The following is a 19,372-nucleotide window of genomic DNA, read 5'->3' on the forward strand; positions in this document are numbered from 1 at the left end:
AACCCTTACTTATACAAACAGAGAGAGAAATATTTATTAGCTAAATGGGCTGATTTCCTCCACTGAGATAGAGAGCAAACATCTCTGAGAAAAATAACTCATCAGCGCTGCTTAAGACATTTGCAGACCATCACAAAAGATCTTCCCTATCTTCAACAATTTAAACAACAGAAAGATAACAAATACTCCCATACATCCATAGAATAAAACATAGAAATACAAACATAGACAAACAAAGGGACCCTAAGAACAGCCTTCCAACCCCATGGAAGCAAATCCGAAAGCTAGACGATGGCCTCACACCGACCCAGTGGGAGTGACCCGCCTTGTCTTAGATCATGGAGGGGATTCCACATCCCTCCCAGGAGGATCGGAACATCTTCCGAATCCTCCAGTCCATGATCTTTCAGCAATGCGTCCATCTAGACCGCACCGGGCACTACCAGTATGAGGGGATTCCACATCCCTCTAGAGATGAGTTCACACAAGAAAGACAGAAACACACAAATACACAGACACCTACCATGGCCAGTCAGGCTTTCCAGGTCTGGGGTCCTTCAGGGTATTTGGAATCCCAAACAAGCCCCCAAATGTTATGCCCAGATTTGTGATTCCCAAAGACCACCAGGGAGCCGAGTCTGATGCAAAAGCTAACCAGAGCTCACCCCCCACACACATACCATCGCAGTGGCAAGGTGGAAGAAGAGAGCAGGTCTCTCTAGTACAAAGGATATATAGGGGTGGTGAGGTCACTGCTTTGGCTGACCCCGATTGGGTGAGGGCTAGGGTCCAGTTACATAGTGACATAGTTATACAAAATGGAGGATGTAGCACAAGATGGAGTCAGGAGTTGGCCCTGCCCTGCCCCACAGTACAAATTGGAGTCAGGAGTTAGCCCTGTCCTGCCCTCTCAGTGGCTGCCAAGTCACACAGGCCAACATGTGGCTATTTAAACTGTTCTTTGACAGGAAAGATTATTTGTCTCTTCTCATATCTCCCATCTGGGTAGCTCTCACAGCACATCCTAAGGCACTCTGCAGACAGGCTCCTTTTGAAGAATTGCATCAAATGAGGGCCTACATAGCCAAGGCACTGAGATCTGAGTAGTAAATGGAAGGTTTATTCATTCTCTCATCTCTCAGAGGTGCTGGGTACTGATTGAATGGCATGTGCTGGCACTTCAATAGGCGTCAGTGGATCCTAGAGTTGAAAGAGTTTTAGCAGGAGGAGGACCTCCCAGTGTCCCTCACTTCTTGGACATAAAAGACTGGGCAAGCATTTGCGATTCATAATGAGTTAGGACATGTCTCCCTGTCACCCAGCGCCCCACTGACTGAGTAGTCACAAGGCCTAAGTGATGGGGGACGTGGGGGACACAGGGCCTTCCCTGCTCACTGGCCATCAGAGCCAGAGCCGCCCCTATCAGATGGCATTGCCATCTGGCCAGTATCACTGCCATTCTGAATTTTGCCCACACAGCCGCTTGGCTGTGGGTTGTTTTCTGAAACACTCATTGCCGTGTTCAGGTTATTTTGATAACTGCCATTTGTCTTGGTGTGTACCTAATACCCATTTTTTAAAAATCTGACACACCACACCGGTTGATACTATCTGAGCTCTGACACTTGGCTGTTTTCTCAGCTTGTTTCTAAGCGGAGGCGGTGCCCGCAGCCTGGGAGCAGAAGGTGAACCTGTCCTCTCAGGTCCCAGTGGGACCCTGTCCTCTGCCAGATGGAGGAGCTGCAGCTTTTGGCTGGGAGCATGGTCCTGCCCTTGGACTTCCCGCCATGCAGGGTGGGGACTGTGGCCCCGGCTGGCGAAGGCAAGGAATTGGGCGTGTGATGTGGGTTCTGCTCTGAAGCATCCACTGAGCCTGAGGGGCCTTCCTCCTGAGGACATGAGAAGGACATGGACAAGACACTTGCCACTTAGTACCCAAGTCAGGGTTGGAACAATTTACAGTAGGTTCTTGGGTTACATCAGAGATCCATTCCTACAGCGTGACTGTAATGTGATTTTCAGTAAAGCAATTTTTGCTGTTAAGTAGGAACCCACCTACATAAGCACCTATGTCACTCATGTGAAGCACATACACAGTAATGAAGTGAAACAGTGAAAAAAGAGAAACACCACATGACCTCACACATTGGTGGATGATAAAGATCATTATAAACTGATGAACCAAGAGACAGATATAGAGAAAGTAAAGCAACAGGCAGACTGTCAAATTACAGTGGGGCGGGTAGGGAGATCAGGGGGAGATAATAGATCAACCGAAGGACTTGTATAAATGCATATAAGTACAACCAATGGACATAAAACTATGGGGAGGGAGGGGATCTGTGAGAGGGAGGGAGAGGGGCAATAAAAAAATCAATAAAATATTTAAAAATAAATTTTAAAAAATCAATTAAAAATATAAAAAAAATAAAATTAAAATAAAAAATAAATAATAAATAATAAATAAATTAATTAAAAATAACAATTCCTGACCTTTACTTGTGGTAAATCCTAAATGATAAAGATGTAATATGCAAATTGATCATCATTATAACACACAAAATGGCTGCCCCCACATGGTCAAAGATGGCCTCCCCATGTGGACAGAAGATGGCTGCCACAGGATGACCAGCAGGAGAGGGCAGTTGGGGGAACCAAGCCTGCAGGGAAGGGCAGTTGGGGGTGCCTAGGTCACAGGGAAGAATAGTTAGGGTCAACCAGGCCAGTAGGGGAAGTCAGTTAATTCCGGCAGGGGAGCAGTTAGGTATCAATCAGGCTGGTAGGCAAAAAAGGTTGGGTCAATCAGGCAGGCAGGCAGGCAACCAAGCATTTGGGAGCTAGCAGTCCTGAATTGTGAGAGGGGTCCCAGATTAGAGAGGGTGCAGGCTGCACTGAGGGTTATACACCCCCCCCCCCATGCATGAATTTCGTACACTGGGCATCTAGTAAATAATAATAATAAAAAAAAAAAAAAAAAAAAAACATTAAGGAGAAACTGAAATGGTGGCATAAATAAACACCTAAATTGCTACCTCAGACAACAATTTCAAAACTATAACTAAAAGACAATCACCCAGAACCACGGGAAAGCTGGCTAAGTGGAAGTTCTACAACTAGAAGGAAAGAGAAAAGAGCATGGAGACATGCATAAGTGCAGAAAAGTACATGCATAAGTACAGAGGCGCTCGAATTGGGCTGGCAGCAGGCTACTGGGCATGCTTCTTTTTTCAACCCAAAGGGAGACAAGCTCCTGATTACTTTGAAATCCAGTTTCTGGGGAGATGCTGGGGACCCAAACTACTACAAGGAGAAGTTAGACTTTCTACCATCAGGACAAAAAGTGAGGGTGGCTTGCTTGAAGAGCCGCACACAGGAATCATTATTTACTGTGTGGGGGTGCAAGATGTAGGAATATGGAAACTCAAAGATGCAAAGATGGCTGACTGGCAGCCATCACTGTTTGCCATGCCCTAACCTAGTGACTCCCTGAGACACCCAAACAATCTACAAACCCATCCAAGCTCTTAACAGTGGCTTTTGCATATGGATGGCCTCCTCTATAACAGCTAAACCTAACAAACTGCAGCTTTGGTCAGACAGCTCCAAAACCTCCAAACTGCAAGCAAAGAGGAGAAAACTGTAGTTCTCGCTATAGCTCCTCCTGGGTGGCCTCAGACAGTAGCTGACCTGCACCCCATGGAGATCCAGAAGCCAGTGTACCTATTGGTCAGTGTGATACACCAGATTTCAACTCCTCACATCCATAAGTCACATTTGGGAGGCAAATTCAGTGAGCACCAAAGCCCCACTGAAACAAGGCCTGCACCATAAGCGTGTCTGCAGCGCAGCAGCTCTTCCATTATAGTCACAGTGGGTCCTCACAGCCAGTGGGTCTAGAGATCAATTCCTCCAAGTGCACCAACAGCAATCAAGGCTTAACTAAACCAAGACTTTGCACTCATCCCTCAAAAAGGTGTACCATGAGCATCCACCTCTGGTGATTGGGGAGGCTGAGCTACTGGCCCCTATAAGTCACCTACCACACAAAGCCACTTCATAAACAAAGGAAGCAGCAAAAATGCAGAGACACAAAAACATGTCACTAATGAAAGAAATGGAGGAAAGAAAATTACTGGACATAGAGTTCAAAACCACATTTATAAGGTTACTCAAGAATCTTCTAAAAACCACTGAGAAACTTGATGAAACCTAAGAGGAGCTTAGTGAGACCTTCAAGGATCTTAATGAGAATGCCAAAGGGAAAAAAATGGAAAGGGACCCGCCAGAAATTAAGCATACACTATCTAAAAGAAAGAAGAGACAGAAATTCAACTCTAGATCAAAGGACCCCAAGAATTAAACCAAAGATCTGAAATTTGAGGAAACAAAAAACACCCAATCAAAAAAACAAGAAAGAAAAAAGAATAAAAAATATGAAGATAGTGTGATAAGGCTCTGGGACAACTTTAAGCATACCAACTTCCAAATTATTGGGGTGCCAGAAGAAGAGAGAGAGCAAAATATCGAAAACTTATTAGAAGAAATAATGACAAAATTTTTCCTATCTGGTGCAACAAATAGGCTTACAATTTCAGGAAGCACACAGAACCCCAAACAAGAGGAATCCAAAGAGGACCACACCAAGACACATCATAATTAAAATGCCAAGGGCAAAAGACAAAGAGAGAATCTTGAAAGCAGCAAAAGAAAAACAGTTAGTTACCTACAAGGAGGACCCATAAAACTGTCAGCTGATTTCTCAACAGAAACTATGCAGGCCAGACGGGAGTGGGAAGAAATATTCAAAGTGGTGAACAGCAAGAACCTACAACCAAGATTACTCTACCCAGCAAAGCCATCATTCAGAATTGAAGGTTAGATAAAGAGCTTCACAGACAAGAAAAAGCTAAAGGAGTTCATCACCACCAAACCAAGATTATATGAAATGTTAAAGGTATTCTTTAAAAAGAGGAAGAAGAAAAAGCTAAAGGTAAAAATGATGAACAAGAAAGTGACAACAAATGTATATCTATAAACAAGTGAATCTAAAAATCGAGTGAATAAAAAATGATGAACAGAATGGACTGATTAATATAATAGAATCAGGAACATAGAAAGGGAGTGCTCTGACAATTATCAGAGAGTAGAGGATATGATGGGTGAGGGAAGAGATTGGACAAAAATCTTATACCTATGTATGAAGACAGTGGCAGGATGTAATGGCATGGGGTGGAGTGGGAAATAAAATGGAGGGGATCTATGGAAAGGGAGAGGAACACTTGTAATAATCTGGTCAATAAAGATTTATTTTAAAAATAAAAATAAAAAACATAAAGCACATATGTACATCTGTCAAAATGACAGAACTTTATTTTATAAGTAAACTAGAGACCTGGTACACAAAACTTGTGCATGGGTGTGAGTTGGAGGTGGTCCCCTCAGCCCAACCTGGACCCTCCTCAATCTGTGACTGCTCCAAGGATATCTGAAATTGGCAGTGAGACATCCCTCTCACAATCCGGAACTGCTAGCTCCTAACTGCTCACCTCCCTGCCTGCCTGATCACCCCTAACTGGCCCCTCTGCCAGCCTGGTCACCCTCCAACTGTCCCCCCTGCTGGCCTGGTTACTCACAACTGCTCCTCCCTTGCTATCCTAGTTACCCACAAGTCTGGTCTGATCCAACTGCCCCCCCACGCCCCTTCTACCTGTTCACCCCTCATTGCCCCCTCTGCTGACTTGATCCCCCTAACTGTCTCCCCTTCCTGCCTGGTCATCCCTCACTGCCCCCCTAATGGCCTGGTCACTAACTGCCCCCTGGCTGCCTGGTCTCTCCCAACTGCCCCCCCCCTATGATGACATAATCACCCCACACTGCCTTCTGATCAGTCATTTGTTCATCCTTCACTAATCCCCTTGCCAGCCTGGTTGCCCCATGCAGCCTACTGTTCAGTTGTTATGGTGAGGGCATCATGACCAATTTGCATATTACCCTTCGGTAACCCAGTGACTGCTTGATAATTCCCAGGCCCAGTAGCATGTCCTTGGGTGCAGTTCATCCCTCAGTCACAGGGGTTACAGGGAAAAGTGTCCTATCAGCTTGCTGGCTGAGAGGTTACAGGTCTCCACTTGCTGGTTCCCGGGTTGCCCTGGTCAGAATCTCCTTCAACAGCACAGAGCTGGTCTCTTCAGTGGAAGGCTCTGGCCTTCCTGGGAGTCAACCCAGGGCTCATTTTATTGCCGTTGGATTGCAAGAGGTATTGTGTCAGCAAAGGTGTGGCTGGCTGGTTTGTTGCAAATGTAATAGTTATGTCATGAGCTTTGCCTACAGCACAAATGAACATTTGTGTGAAGCATATATGCATGTTTTACAGGCATGTTTATGTGTGTATGTCTATGAACATAAATACATCCTACCTAATAAAAGAGTAATATAAAAATTAGCCATCACTCTGCTATACCAACAAGTCATGCCCACAAGTCAATCAGAGTGATTATGCAAATAAACCCATCCAAGATGTCTGGGGCCACAGAGAGCAGGACAGAGGCTTGGGTTTCCCAGGCAATGGAGGAAGCCAAGCTTTCCGCCAACCCTAACCAGTTTAAGCTTCCACTCAAGGCTACAAAGTTTCAATTATAGAAGGTAAACAAATCCAAACAGAAATGGCGCAGCCACGGAGCTGGAAAGAGCAGGAGGCTAAGGTTGCCCCCAGCAATGGAAGAAGCAAAGCTTTCAGTACAACCTGGCCAGCCCAGGCCTCTGCTTAAGGATACAAAGTTTCAATTATAGAAGGTACATAAACCCCAACAGAAATGTCTGCTGCCAAGGAGTGAGCAGGAGACTTAGCTCCATTCCAGGCTACAAAGTTTCAATTGTAGAAGGTAAATAAATTCCAGATACCAGGGCCTCCACTTGGGTCGCTAGGGGGTGTGGCCAACCTGAAAACCACCATAGGCTCCATGCCCCAAGGCAATTCCCACCCTGACCCAGGACATCCTTCAGGGCAAACCAGCTGGCCCTCACCCATGCACAAGGCCTCTATCCTATCTAATAAAAGAGTAATATGCATATTGACCATCACTTCAACACACAAGATGGCTGCCCCCATGTGGACACAAGATGGCCACCACAAGATGGCCAGCAGGGGAAGGCAGTTGGGAGGGACCAGGCCTGCAAGGGAGGGTAGTTGGAGGTGATCAATCCTGCAGGGGAGGGCAGTTAGGGTGACCAGGCCGGCAGAGGAGGGAAGTTGGGGACAAACAGGCTAGTAGAGGAGCAGTTAGGCATAATCAGGCTGGCAGCAGAGTGATTAGGAGGTGATCAGGCTGGCAGAAATTGTTATGGGCAATCAGGAAGGCAGGCAGACAAGCAGTTGGGAGCCAGCAGTCCTGGATTGTGAGAGAGATGTCCGACTGCCCATTCAGGCCCAATCCCATCATGAACGGGCATTCGGACATCCCTCTAGGGGTCTCAAATTTGAGGGGTGCAGGCTGGGCTGAGGGAACCCCTCACACTTCGTGCACAAATTTCGTGCACCAGGTCTCTAGTGTGTGTGTATAAGACAGAAATATATTATGCATATCAAAACAGCTATGAATTTGAAAAGATCAGTTAATTGTTGCAGCTTCCAAAAGCAAGTCATTCTTTCCTTGTTGTTGAATATTTTTCCACTAATTTTTAGAGAGTGTGGAGAGAGGAAAAGACAGAGAAGCACTGAAGGGAGAGAAGCACATTGATTGATTGCCTTCTGCATGAGCCCTGACTAGGACAGAAGAGTCTACAACCAAAGTAGGTGCCCTTGAACAGAATCAAATCCAGAAACCTTTAGTCTGTGAACTAATGGTCTATCCACTGAGCCAAATTGGCTAGGGCATTTTTTTCATGTTTCACAATATATTATTAATTTTAAAGGCTTTATTAATTAGTAAATTTGCAGCCTATGTTAGAAAGTTCTCTTTCTTTGTATGTGGTGCTTTTCTGGATTAAATAATCCATATAAAAGTATTGTTGCAACATAATATAAATATTTCCAAATAAAGCAGTGTATGAGAACTTGCATTGTTTTCTAAAATGTTTGTGTAAGTTTTCATTTTTGTTCCAAAATACAGCTTGTATGGACTTGTATGTGAGTCTGTATCTCAAGTCCTATTATGGGATGTGCCCACATGTGACCTAATAGTTCCCATGTGTGCTTGGACTCAAGACCTGGCAAAAACCTAATTGTACTTAACTCCTTTCACTGGTGCCCTGTTCCACTCCTGATGTTGGACTTTCACTTGGTCTGGGAAGAGCACAGAGGAAACCAGAGTTCCACGGTCCCTGGATTTCTAATTTATTGCGGGAGCTAGATTATACCTAGTTACCTTTATCCAAGTACCAAACCCTTATAATTTCACTAGAGGCCCAGTGCACAAAATTGGTGCATGAGGGGTTGTCCCTCAGCCCAGCCTGCACCCTCTCCAATCTGGGACACCTCAATGAATGTCCCATTGCCTGTTTAGGCCTTATCCTGGTAAGATTGGGCCAAACAGGCAGTCAGGCATCACTCTTGTTGTGGGGTCGAACCCTGGATTCAAAATAGGAGCCAAGAGCGCCGGCGGCTGTGTCCCTGGCCACCAATTCCACATACTACAGCATGTCAGCGCCCAAGGCAGAGCTGCTGATCAAGATAAAGGACCTGCAGGAGCAGCAGCAGCCTGAGGAGGACTCGGAGAGTGACCTGGACCACAACCTGTCTGTGAAGAAGGTAGGATAGCCTGGCTCTCCAGGGCGGTGAGGGCATAGGCCGGCAGGAGCTCTGCACCACGTGGCAGGCATTTGTGCCTGCTTCTTTGCAGGGCAGTGCGCTGGGGGCAGTCCTACTAAGCCCTAGGGTTAGTGCCCTGCTCTAAGATGGGGCGTTTCCACAGCTTCTTTGCCCAGTGTCATGAGACCCAGTGTCACACTAGCTGATGGGCACCGTTCCCTTACTTTTCTTTTTAAATATGTTTTTATTGGTTTTAGAAAGAGAGAAAAGGAGAGGAATAGAGAGATAGAAACATCAATTAGCTGCCTCCTGCGCAACCCCTACTGGGGATCAAATCTGTAACCCAGGCATGTGCCCTGACAAGGAATTGAATTGTGACTTCTTGGTTCATGGATCAAGGCTTAACCACTGAGCTACACCAGCCAGGCATATTTTATTTTTTTAAATAAATTTTTATTGTTCATATTATTACAAATGTTCCTTTCCCCCACCACCACCATTGCTCTCCTCCACCAGGTTCCCACCCCACCCTCTGCTCTTTCCCCACTCCCCATTGTCCTCATCCATAGGTGCACAGTTTATGTTCAGTCTCTTCCCACATCCCCATCTCCCCTTTTCCCCAAGAATCGTCAGTTCACTCCCCTTCCATACCTCGGATTCTATTATATTCACCAGTTAATATTGTTCATCAGATTTTTTTTTAATTTCCTTGGTTTTTAGATTCACTTGTTGATAGTTACGTATTTGTTGTTCATAATTTTTTTTTAACAGTTATTATTTTTCCCCCCCTAGGGTAACAAGTTTGTATTTTTTTAAATATATTTTATTGATTTTTTTTGCCCCCCTCCATCCCTCCCATACATACCTTCCCTCCCCCAGAGTTTTATGTCCATTGGTTGTACTTATATGGATGTACACAAGTCCTTCGGTTGATCTATTATCTCCCCCAGATCTTCCTCCCCTCCACACTGTAATTTGACAGTCTGCCTGTTGTTTTACTGTCTCTATATCTGTCTCTTGGTTCATCAATTTATAATGTTCTTTATCATCCACAAATGAGTGAGGTCATGTGGTGTTTCTCTTTCATTGACTGGGCAATTTCACTCAGCATGATGTTCTCCAATTCCATCCAGGTTGCTGCAAATGATGAGAATTCGTTCTTTTTTATGGCAGCATAGTATTCCATTGTGTAGATGTACCATGGTTTTTGGATCCAATCATCTGCTGACAGGCACCTAGGCTGTTTCCAAATTCTGGCTATTGTAGATTGTGCTGCTATGAACATAGGGGTGCATATATCCTTTCTGATTGGTGTTTCTAGTTTCTTGGGATATATTCCTAGAAGTGGGATTACTGGGTCAAATGGGAGTTCCATTTTCAGTTTTTTGAGGAAACTCCACACTGTTCTCCACAGTGGTTGCACCAGTCTGCATTCCCACCAGCAGTACATGAGGGTTCCTTTTTCTCCACAACCTCGCCAGCACTTGCTGTTTGTTGCTTTGTTGATGTTAGCCATTCTGACAGGTGTGAGATGGTACCGCATTGTCGTTTTGATTTGCATCTCTTGGATAATTAGTGATTTTGAGCGTGTTTTCATGTGCCTCTTGGCCTTCCTTCTGTCTTCTTTTGAAAATATTCTATTTAGGTCCCTTGCCCATTGTTTAATTGGATCATCCATCTTCCTTTAATTTAGTTGTATCAGCTGTCTGTAAATGTTGGAGATTAAACCTTTATCAGTGGTATTATTTGCAAATATATTCTCCCACACCGTAGGCCTTCTTGTTGTTTTGTTGATGGTTTCTTTTGCTGTAAAAAAAGCTTTTATTTTGATGTAGTCCCATTTGTTTATTTTCTCTTTAGCTTCCATTGCTCTAGGGGCAGTATCAGTGAAGAAGTTCTTTTGGCATACGTCTGAGATTTTGCTGCCTGTGGATGCTTCTAGTATTTTTATGGTTTCCCGTCTGATGTTTAAGTCCTGTATCCATTTTGAGTTTATTTTTGTGAATGGTGTAAGTTGGTGATCTAGTTTCATTCTTTTGCATGTGTCTGTCCAATTTTCCCAACACCATTTATTGAAGAGACTGTCTTGACTCCATTGTATTCATGCCTCCTTTGTCAAATATTAATTGAGCATATTGATTTGGGTTGATATCTGGGTTTTCAATTCTATTTCATTGATCTATATGTCTGTTCTTGTGCCAGTACCAGGCTGTTTTGAGAACCGTGGCTTTGTAATATAGTTTGAAGTCTGGTATTGAGATCCCTCCTACTTTACTCTTCTTTCTCAGGATTGCTGTGGCTATTCGGGGTCTTTTGTTGTTCCAAATGAACTTTTGGAGAGTTCTTTCTAGGTCAGTGAAGTATGCTGTTGGTATTTTAATAGGGAGTGCATTGAACCTATAGATTGCTTTAGGAAGTATGGACATTTTGATGATGTTGATTCTACCAATCCATGAACATGGTATGTTCTTCCATCTCCTTACATCTTCCTCTATCTCTTTTTTCAGTGTCGTGTAGTTTTCCGCAAATAGGTCCTTTACTTCCTTAGTTAAATTTATTCCTAGGTATCTTAATTTTTTTGGTGCGATGGTAAATGGAATTGCTTTTTTAGCCTCTGTTTCTGTAGTTTCACTGTTGGTGTATAGAAATGCCATGGATTTTTTGGCATTAATTTTGTATCCTGCTACATTGCCAAATTCATTTATTAAGTCAATTAGTTTTTTAATGGAGTCTTTTGGGTTTTTTTATGTACAATATCTTGTCATCTGCAAATAAGGATAACTTTACTTCTTCTTTTCCAATTTGGATGCCTTTTATTTCCTCCTCTTGTGTAATTGCAATGGCTAGTACTTCCAGTACTATGTCAAACAGGAGTGGCGAGAGTGGGCATCCCTGTCTTGTTCCTGTTCATAGAGGGAATGGTTTTAGTTTTTGCCCATTGAGTATAATGTTGGCTGTGGGTTTATCATAAATAGCTTTTATTATGTTGAGGTATGATCCTTGTATTCCCACCTTGTTAAGAGTTTTTATCAGGAAAGGGTGTTGGATTTTATCAAATGCTTTTTCTGCATCAATTGATATGACTATATGATTTTTATCTTTCAATTTGTTAATGTGATGTATCACGTTTATTGATTTGCGGATATTGTACCATCCTTGCATTCCTGGAATAAATCCAACTTGGTCATGGTGTATGATCTTTGTGATGTTCTTCTGGAGTCGATTTGCTAGAATTTTGTTGAGGATTTTGGCATCTATGTTCATGAGGGATATTGGCCTGTAATTCTCTTTCATTGAGTTGTCTTTATCAGGTTTAAGTATTAGGGTGATGCTGGCTTCATACAAGGAGTTTGGAAGTGTTCCTTCCTCTTGTATTTTTTGGAATAGTCTGAGGAGGATAGGTTTTAGTTCTTCCTTGAATGTTTGGTAAAACTCTCCTGTGAAGCCATCTGGCCCTGGGCTTTTGTTTGCTGGAAGCTTTTTGATGACTGTTTCTATTTCTTCCCAAGTCACTGGTCTATTGAGATTTTTAGATTCTTCCTGATCGAGTTTTGGAAGTTTGTATTTTTCTAGGAATACGTCCATTTCCTCCAGGTTGTTCAGTTTGTTGGAATAGAGTTGTTCGTAGTATTTAGTAACAATCCGTTGTATTTCAGTGGGGTCTGTTGTTATTTCACCTCTTTCATTTCTGATTTTGTTTATTTGGGTCCTCTCTCTTTGTTTCTTGGTTAGCCTGGCTAGAGGTCAACCTATCTTGTTTATCTTTTCAAAGAACCAGCTCTTGGTTTTGTTGATCTTGTGTATTGTTTCTTTGGTCTCTATGTCGTTTATCTGTGCTCTGATTTTTGTTATTTCCTTCCTTCTGCTTACACTGGGCTTTTCTTGTTGCTCTTTTTCTAACTCTTTGAGTTGTAGAGTTAGATCACTTGTTAGCCTTTTTTCTAGTTTTTTGCAATAGGCTTGTAAGGATATGAACTTCCCTCTCAAAACTGCTTTTGCTGTGTCCCATAGATTTTGGATTGTTGTGTTTTCATTGTCATTTGTTTCCAGGATGTTTTTAATTTCTTCCTTGATTTCTCTGGTAACCCAGTCCTTGTTTAATAGCATGCTATTTAGTCTCCATGTGTTTGATTTCTTTGGATTATTTTTATTGTAGTTAATTTCCAGTTTTATGCCATTATGATCTGAGAAGATGCTTGATATGATTTCTATCTTCTTGAATTTGAAGAGACTTTGCCTATGTCCCAAAATGTGGTCTATCTTTGAGAATGTCCCATGTGCACTTGAGAAGAATGTATATTCTGTGGCTTTGGGGCGGAATGGTCTGAAGATGTCAATTAATTCCATCTGGTCTAGTGAGTCATTTAGGATTGATATTTCTTTGCTGATTTTTTGTTTAGATGATTTGTCGAAGGGTGACTGTGGGGTATTAAAATCACCTACTATGATTGTATTGCTATTAATCTCTCCCTTAATGTCCTCCAGCAGTTTTTTTTTTTATGTATTTGGTTGCTCCTGTATTGGGTGCATATATATTTACCAGGGTTATTTCTTCTTCTTGGATTGTTCCCTTTAGTATTATGAAGTGGCCTTCATTATCTCTTGTTATGTCCTTCACTCTGAGATCTAATTTGTCAGATATAAGTATTGCTACCCCAGCTTTTCTTTCCTTTCCATTTGCCTGGAAAACTTTTTTCCATTCCTTCACCCTCAGTCTGTGTGCATCTTTTGTTCTGAGGTGGGTTTCTTGTAGACAACAGATGTATGGCCTTGTTTTCTTATCCAATCTGTTACCCTATGTCTTTTGATTGGAGCATTTAATCCATTTACATTTAAGGTTATTATTGATAGGTACTCATTTGACACCATTTTTATTCTATAACCGTGTTCCTTCTTCACTTCCTATTTCTTTATTTTTACAGTAGACCCTTTAGCATTTCTTGCATTGCTGGTTTGGTGGATATAAATTCCTTCAGTCTTTTTTTGTCTGTGAAGCTCCTGATTTCCCCTTCAATTTTGATTGATAGCCTTGCTGGGTACAGTATTCTTGGATTCAGACCCTTCCTTTGCATGACTTTGTATATTTCATCCCATTCCCTTCTGGCCTGATATGTTTCTGTTGAGAAATCAGTTGCTAGTCTGGTGGGGGTTCCTTTTATGTCACTTTTTGTCTCTCTCTGGCTGCTTTTAAGATTCTTACTTTGTCGTTGTTGTTAGCCAATTTAATTATAATGTGCCTTGGTGTCTGTCTTCTGGGATTTATTTTGCTCGGGACTCTGCGAGCATCTTGGATTGTGTGGGTTTTTTTCTTCTCTATCTCAGGAAAGTTTTCTGTCATTATTTCTTGAAATACTTTTTCCATGTCTACCTCAGTTTCTTTCCTTCTGGAACCCCAATTATTCGAATATTATTTTGTTTTGTATTGTCCCAAAGCTCCCATAGGGTCTCCTCCTGCTTTTTAATCTTTTTTTTTCTAGAAGCTGCTCTAGTTGGGTATTTTTTTTCCATCTTGTCTTCTAGCTCACTGATACGGTCCTCTGCTTCATCTAGTCTACTCTTGATGCTTTCTATTGAGTTCTTCATGGTGGTGATGTCATTTTTCATTTTTTCTTGGTTCTTCTTCAATTTCTCTTGGTTCTTCTTCAATTCCTCATGGCTCTTCTTCAATTCCTCATGGTTCTTCCTCATTTCTTCTTGGTTATTGTCAAATTTCTCTTCCATTCTTTTTAGCCATCCTATGATCATTATTCTGAATTCTTGCTCTGGTAGGCTGCTTGCCTCTGACTCCTTTACTTCCTTTTCTGGTGATGCCTGCTTTTCTTTCATGTGCGGGCTATTTCTTTGTCTCCCCATGGCCTCTCTTTTCAGGATGTCTGGTTATGTGGTGTTTCTTCCCCTACGTTGATTTAAAGGTACAAACTACAACACTACCAGGTACAACACAAGAGGCACTTAACAGGAATGTATTTACAATATTAATAACCTCCAACACAGGTGACCACTAGAGAAAGGCAAATTGGGGGATAGGAGAGAAGGAAGAAAGGTAAAAATAAAATAAAGAAAAATTTAAAAAAATAATAAATAAAATAAGTAATTAAGATAAAAAAAAAGAGGGATAAAGAGATAGAAAAAGAAGGATAAAGGTAATGACAAAATGAAGTTGGAAAACAGAAAAAAAGAAGAGAGAGAGAGAGAGAAAGAAAGAGAGAGAAGAAGGAAACTAAAGGAGAAATGGGAGACAAACTATATATCTGTGGAGAAAATTGCCATAGAACCACCACTGAACCCAGCCAATGCCAGTAACAATACTTGGAGATCAATACAAACTACAATATCCATTATTATTAGGTGAGGCTATGATATACAGAAGCAAAGAAATAAACAAAAACAGGATTTTTTTTTAAAAAAAAATACAAAGCAACAATAACAACACAGGTATAAGCATAACAATTTCACTTAAAAGCATAAAAATTCACAATAATCAACCTTCACACAAACAATGAGAAAAGGATAGAGGGGAGAACCTTTTTTTTTTTTTTTTTAACTAGTTAATATAGTGCAGAGAGTGATATTTATACACTTGGGTTAGGGGTTGGAACTTTGGTCTATAAGTATAGTGAGAGCTTTAGCAGGGGGTATGCAGAAAGAATAGAGGAAAAACTAAAGCAAGAAAGGGATAGGATAAACCGAAGACTAAAAGGGTAAAGTTTAGTAAGAGAGTGATGGTGTAAAGGTCAAGTTTATAAAGGGTTGAATGATGATATAGTAGAGATTAAAATAGAATGAAGGTTACTCCCAATGTAAAATAAAGAAAAAATAGAATGGTAGTGGAGAGGGGGAAAAAAAAAAGAAAAAAGAAATAAAAATTGCAAAATAGCAGTAGTAATAGTGATGATAGAGATTAAAAAATGTAATAATTGAAAAGGTAAAATCAAGTAAGGAAAAAAGAAAAAAAAATTCGTTTCTTAAGTAAAAGATGAAAAAAATGAAAATTAAATAAAAGATTAAAAACTGAAAATAAAATAAAGAATGGTAAAATTAGCATAAAAATGTCCAGTAGTGGTCATTCACTTCCTCTGTTATTGTATCTGGCACGCCTGATTCACGGAGCAGACAGACTTGCAGTTCCCAGCTTTCCACTGCACCTCAGTTTTGTAAGGTAATCCTTAATTTCAAGTAGACTATATCTTAGTTATTTGTGCCCATTTATTTTTGATTAATAAAAAGAAAAAAGAAGAAAAAGAAAAAGAAAAAGAAAAGAAAAAAGAAAAAGAAAGGAAAAAAGCAGTTTGTAATTCAATTCTTAGGTGTCAGTGTTTCCGGTTTGCCCTCCCAGTCCTTTTGGTTGCTCTGGCCTTCTTTCTCTATGGCTCTAGCTGGCAGAGTGCCAATTGGCTCCCAAACTATCTCTAAAGCTCTGATCCCTTCTTTCCAGGGAGGCAATTTCCCCTTGCAATTTCCCCGGATAAGCCCAACTGAGCAGTCCTTCCCTAGTTTTCAGAAGCAAGGGGGTGAAGGGGGTCAGGCGCCAAGGTTTCCAGATGATCCGCCCTTGTCGGGACAGCCGCGATTCTTAACAATCTGTCCCGTGTCCCCTGGCATTTTTTAAAAAAGTCCCAGATTACGCCAAACCCAGCTCTGGGTGTCCCAGGCAGAATTCTTGCTGCAGCCTTCTTTGGGCGCGCAGCTCAGCGCAGGCAGCAGCACTGCGCTGGCGGCTAGAGTGGGGGGAGGGGCCTTGCCGGAGCTCAGTGGCTACCTTCACTGCCTGCACCGCGGGACCCAGATCCCTCACATTTTCCCCGCAAACTCTGACCTTTCCGTGGGTGACTGAAGAACTCCCTTGAAACCAAGTGTTTGCGCCGATTGGGCTGTCTCAGCTACTCGATGGTCTTCGCCGCTGTGGGTTTTTTCAGGCTTCAGAGAAGCTCTTCCTTTCCTGGTAAGATGACGCAGCCTTCTCTCCAAGCCTGGAGTTCCGGGAGAGCCGCGGCGGCGGCCGCAGTGCTGGCCGGTTGATCAGGAAATCCTATCCAGCGGACCTTTCCTTATCCTCCTTGAGATTTCCACTGTCCCTCAGCTGCCAATCAACTTTCCCTGAGTGACTCAGACGCTGCTTTTTTCTGTTCTGGGACCGGAGTCAGAACAAATCCGTCTGTTCGGTCGCCATCTTCAAGCTCCGCCCTCATTTCATATAACCAACAAAGGGTCCACCCCAGGAACATACAAGGAATCCATGTTGGGAACCCACTCTGGAGGAGATCCACTGTTGTTCATAATTTTTATCTTTATTTACTTTCTCTTCTGAAAGAACCCCCTTCAGCAATTCATATAATTCTGGTTTGGTGTTGATGAACTCCTTTAGCTTTTTTTTTATTAGTGAAGCTCTTTATCTGGCCTTCGATTCTGAGTGATAGCTTTGCTGGATAGATTATCTTTGGCTGTAGGCTCTTACTATTCATCACCTTGAATATTTCTTGCCATTCCCGTCTGGCCTGCATGATTTCTGTTGAGAAATCAGATGACAATCGTATAGGTGCTCCTTTATAGGTAACTACCTTCTTTGCTCTTGCTGCTTTTAATATTCTCTTTGTCTTTTGCTCTTGGAATTTTAATTATGATTTGTCTTGGTGTGGTCCTCTTTGGATTCCTTTTGTTTGGAGTTCTGTGCACTTCCTGGACTTGTAAGTCTATTCTTTCACCAGGTGGGGGAAGTTTTCTGTCACTATTTCTTTCAGTATGTTTTCGATATCTTGCTCTCATCTTCTGGGACCCCCATAATTCTGATGTTGGTTCGCTTGAAGTTGTCCCAGAGGTTTCTTACATTATCTTCAATTTTCTGGATTCTCTTGCCTTCTAGCTTCTGTGGAGGAGTGTCTTCTGGCTCTTTATGTTCCAACTCTTTGACTTGATTCTTGTGATCTTCCATTCTGTTTTTTAGGACTCTGTATAATATTATTTATTTCAGTCAATGTATTTTTTATTTCTTATTGATCCCTTATCATTTTTTGTTGATTCCTCATTAATTCTAGTTGATCCCTTTTCATATCCTCATAGGTCTTATTCATCTTTTCTAGGAAATTCTTGAAAAACCTTATAAGCGTAGATTTGAACTCTATATCTAGTCGCTTTTTGTCCTCCATTTCTTTCCTTTGTGATCTATTTCATCGTGGCATTTTCACAGCTTTCCTGAGTTGGAAGCCTTAAAAGTCTCTGTGTTCTACTTGGATGGGGCGGGGTTTCAGGGTGGAGCCTGCAGCTTTGGCTTCCGTCAGCCCCGCCCTATGCAGGTCCTTCAGTTCTCGCTGCCAGCACCTCTGAGAGAAAGGTGCCCTCGATTTTCGCCTGCTACCAAACAGTCTATACTCTCTTCCAATGAGCCCGGTATTGGGGTTCAGTTCAGTTGGAAGTGGGATTGAAGGTGGCGTTCAGAGCAGTCTGGAGCTTTTGTCTCCTTCCCGCCAGGGCAGTCCCGTGGCACAGCCAACCGTCCCTTCTCTGCCTGCAATGTGCGCAGCGCCGGGACCTCCTTTCGCCGCTCCTCCGGGGTTCCACATTACAGCCCAGCTCCCTATGGATGAGCCTGGGTCCCCGGGGTCTGGCCTAGAACTGGGGTTCTGAGCAGTCCGAACTGGGGCCCAGCACAGTTGGAGTGTTTATCTCCTTTCTGCTGGGGAACGCCAGCCAGGCACTCAGCCGCCCTCCTCTCTGGCTCCATCCTCTCCGCGTGTGCTGCATGTCTCCGTACCTTAGGCTTTTCCAGCTCCTCCGCACTTCCTTCTGGTTTTCTCCTTGCTTCTCGTTGTAGAATTTCCAGTCAGTTGACTTTCCTGTAGTTCTGGATAGTGTTTATTTTATATTTTAGTTGTATTTTATTGAAATTGTTGTGTGTGGTTGCAGCTAGGTGTTTACCTGTCAGCCATCTTGGAATGACTCCAGCCAGGCATATTTTAAATTCAGCTGATATGTCTCTTTATCCTGATTAAAATCTGAGGAAATAATTGTCCACCCTTTAGAATATCAGGTTCACTTGTCTCTAAGCAGATGATCCCAACTCCAACAATGGGCTGGAAAGTGCTTGCTTAAGCAAATAACGTAGTTGGACCAACTCCAAGACACTCCCTCCCAAATCCCCCAACCCCATCAACTTGGGGATATGGCCATGGACAGAATCAAATAGAGCACCTTCCTTGGGAGTTTTCACAGGACAGGTGGGTGGCAGTCAGCACATAGACAAAAAACCATACTACATGAGACCAGCCCACATGCACTGCCAAGCCTGGCCTACAACCTATGTGTGTTGTTAAATTGTATTGAAACATGTGGTCTAGTGGCTCTCATAGAATAGCTGCAGAGCTGAGTCCTGGAAACAATATCCACATGTCCAATAAAGTCTGAAACACTTACTATTTGGCTCTTTCCAGAGCAAGTTTGCCAAATTATTATTATTATTAATTATTATTATTATTATTATTATTATTAGAGCCTGTTGCATGAAAATTTGTGCTGTCAGCCCAACCTGCCCCCTATCACAATCTGGGAGCCCTCAGGAGATGTCCCAGGTGGGCCTAAGCTTCAGTCTGGCTTCCCTCTGCAGGAGGTGAATGAGCCTATCAGGTGAATTAG

The 19,372-nt window shown here is 42.5% G+C and overlaps 1 protein-coding gene across 1 annotated transcript in view; it reads left to right on the forward strand.

Annotated features, from left to right (window-relative positions):
* Positions 1–338: 338 nt before the first annotated feature.
* LOC311615861 (protein Shroom2-like) overlaps positions 339–19,372 on the forward strand; it is a gene marked incomplete at its 5' end in the record, with an annotated part of 30,669 nt that continues 11,635 nt past the window's right edge. The window contains 2 exons of the mRNA XM_084871294.1: positions 339–545; positions 8,582–8,746. Coding sequence (XP_084727420.1) covers positions 339–545; positions 8,582–8,746 — 372 coding nt within the window. The remainder of the gene's footprint in view (positions 546–8,581; positions 8,747–19,372) is intronic.

The sequence above is a fragment of the Pipistrellus hanaki genome (assembly GCF_964339955.1).
Source record: "Pipistrellus hanaki genome assembly, chromosome: Y".
Classification (NCBI taxonomy): domain Eukaryota; kingdom Metazoa; phylum Chordata; class Mammalia; order Chiroptera; family Vespertilionidae; genus Pipistrellus; species Pipistrellus hanaki.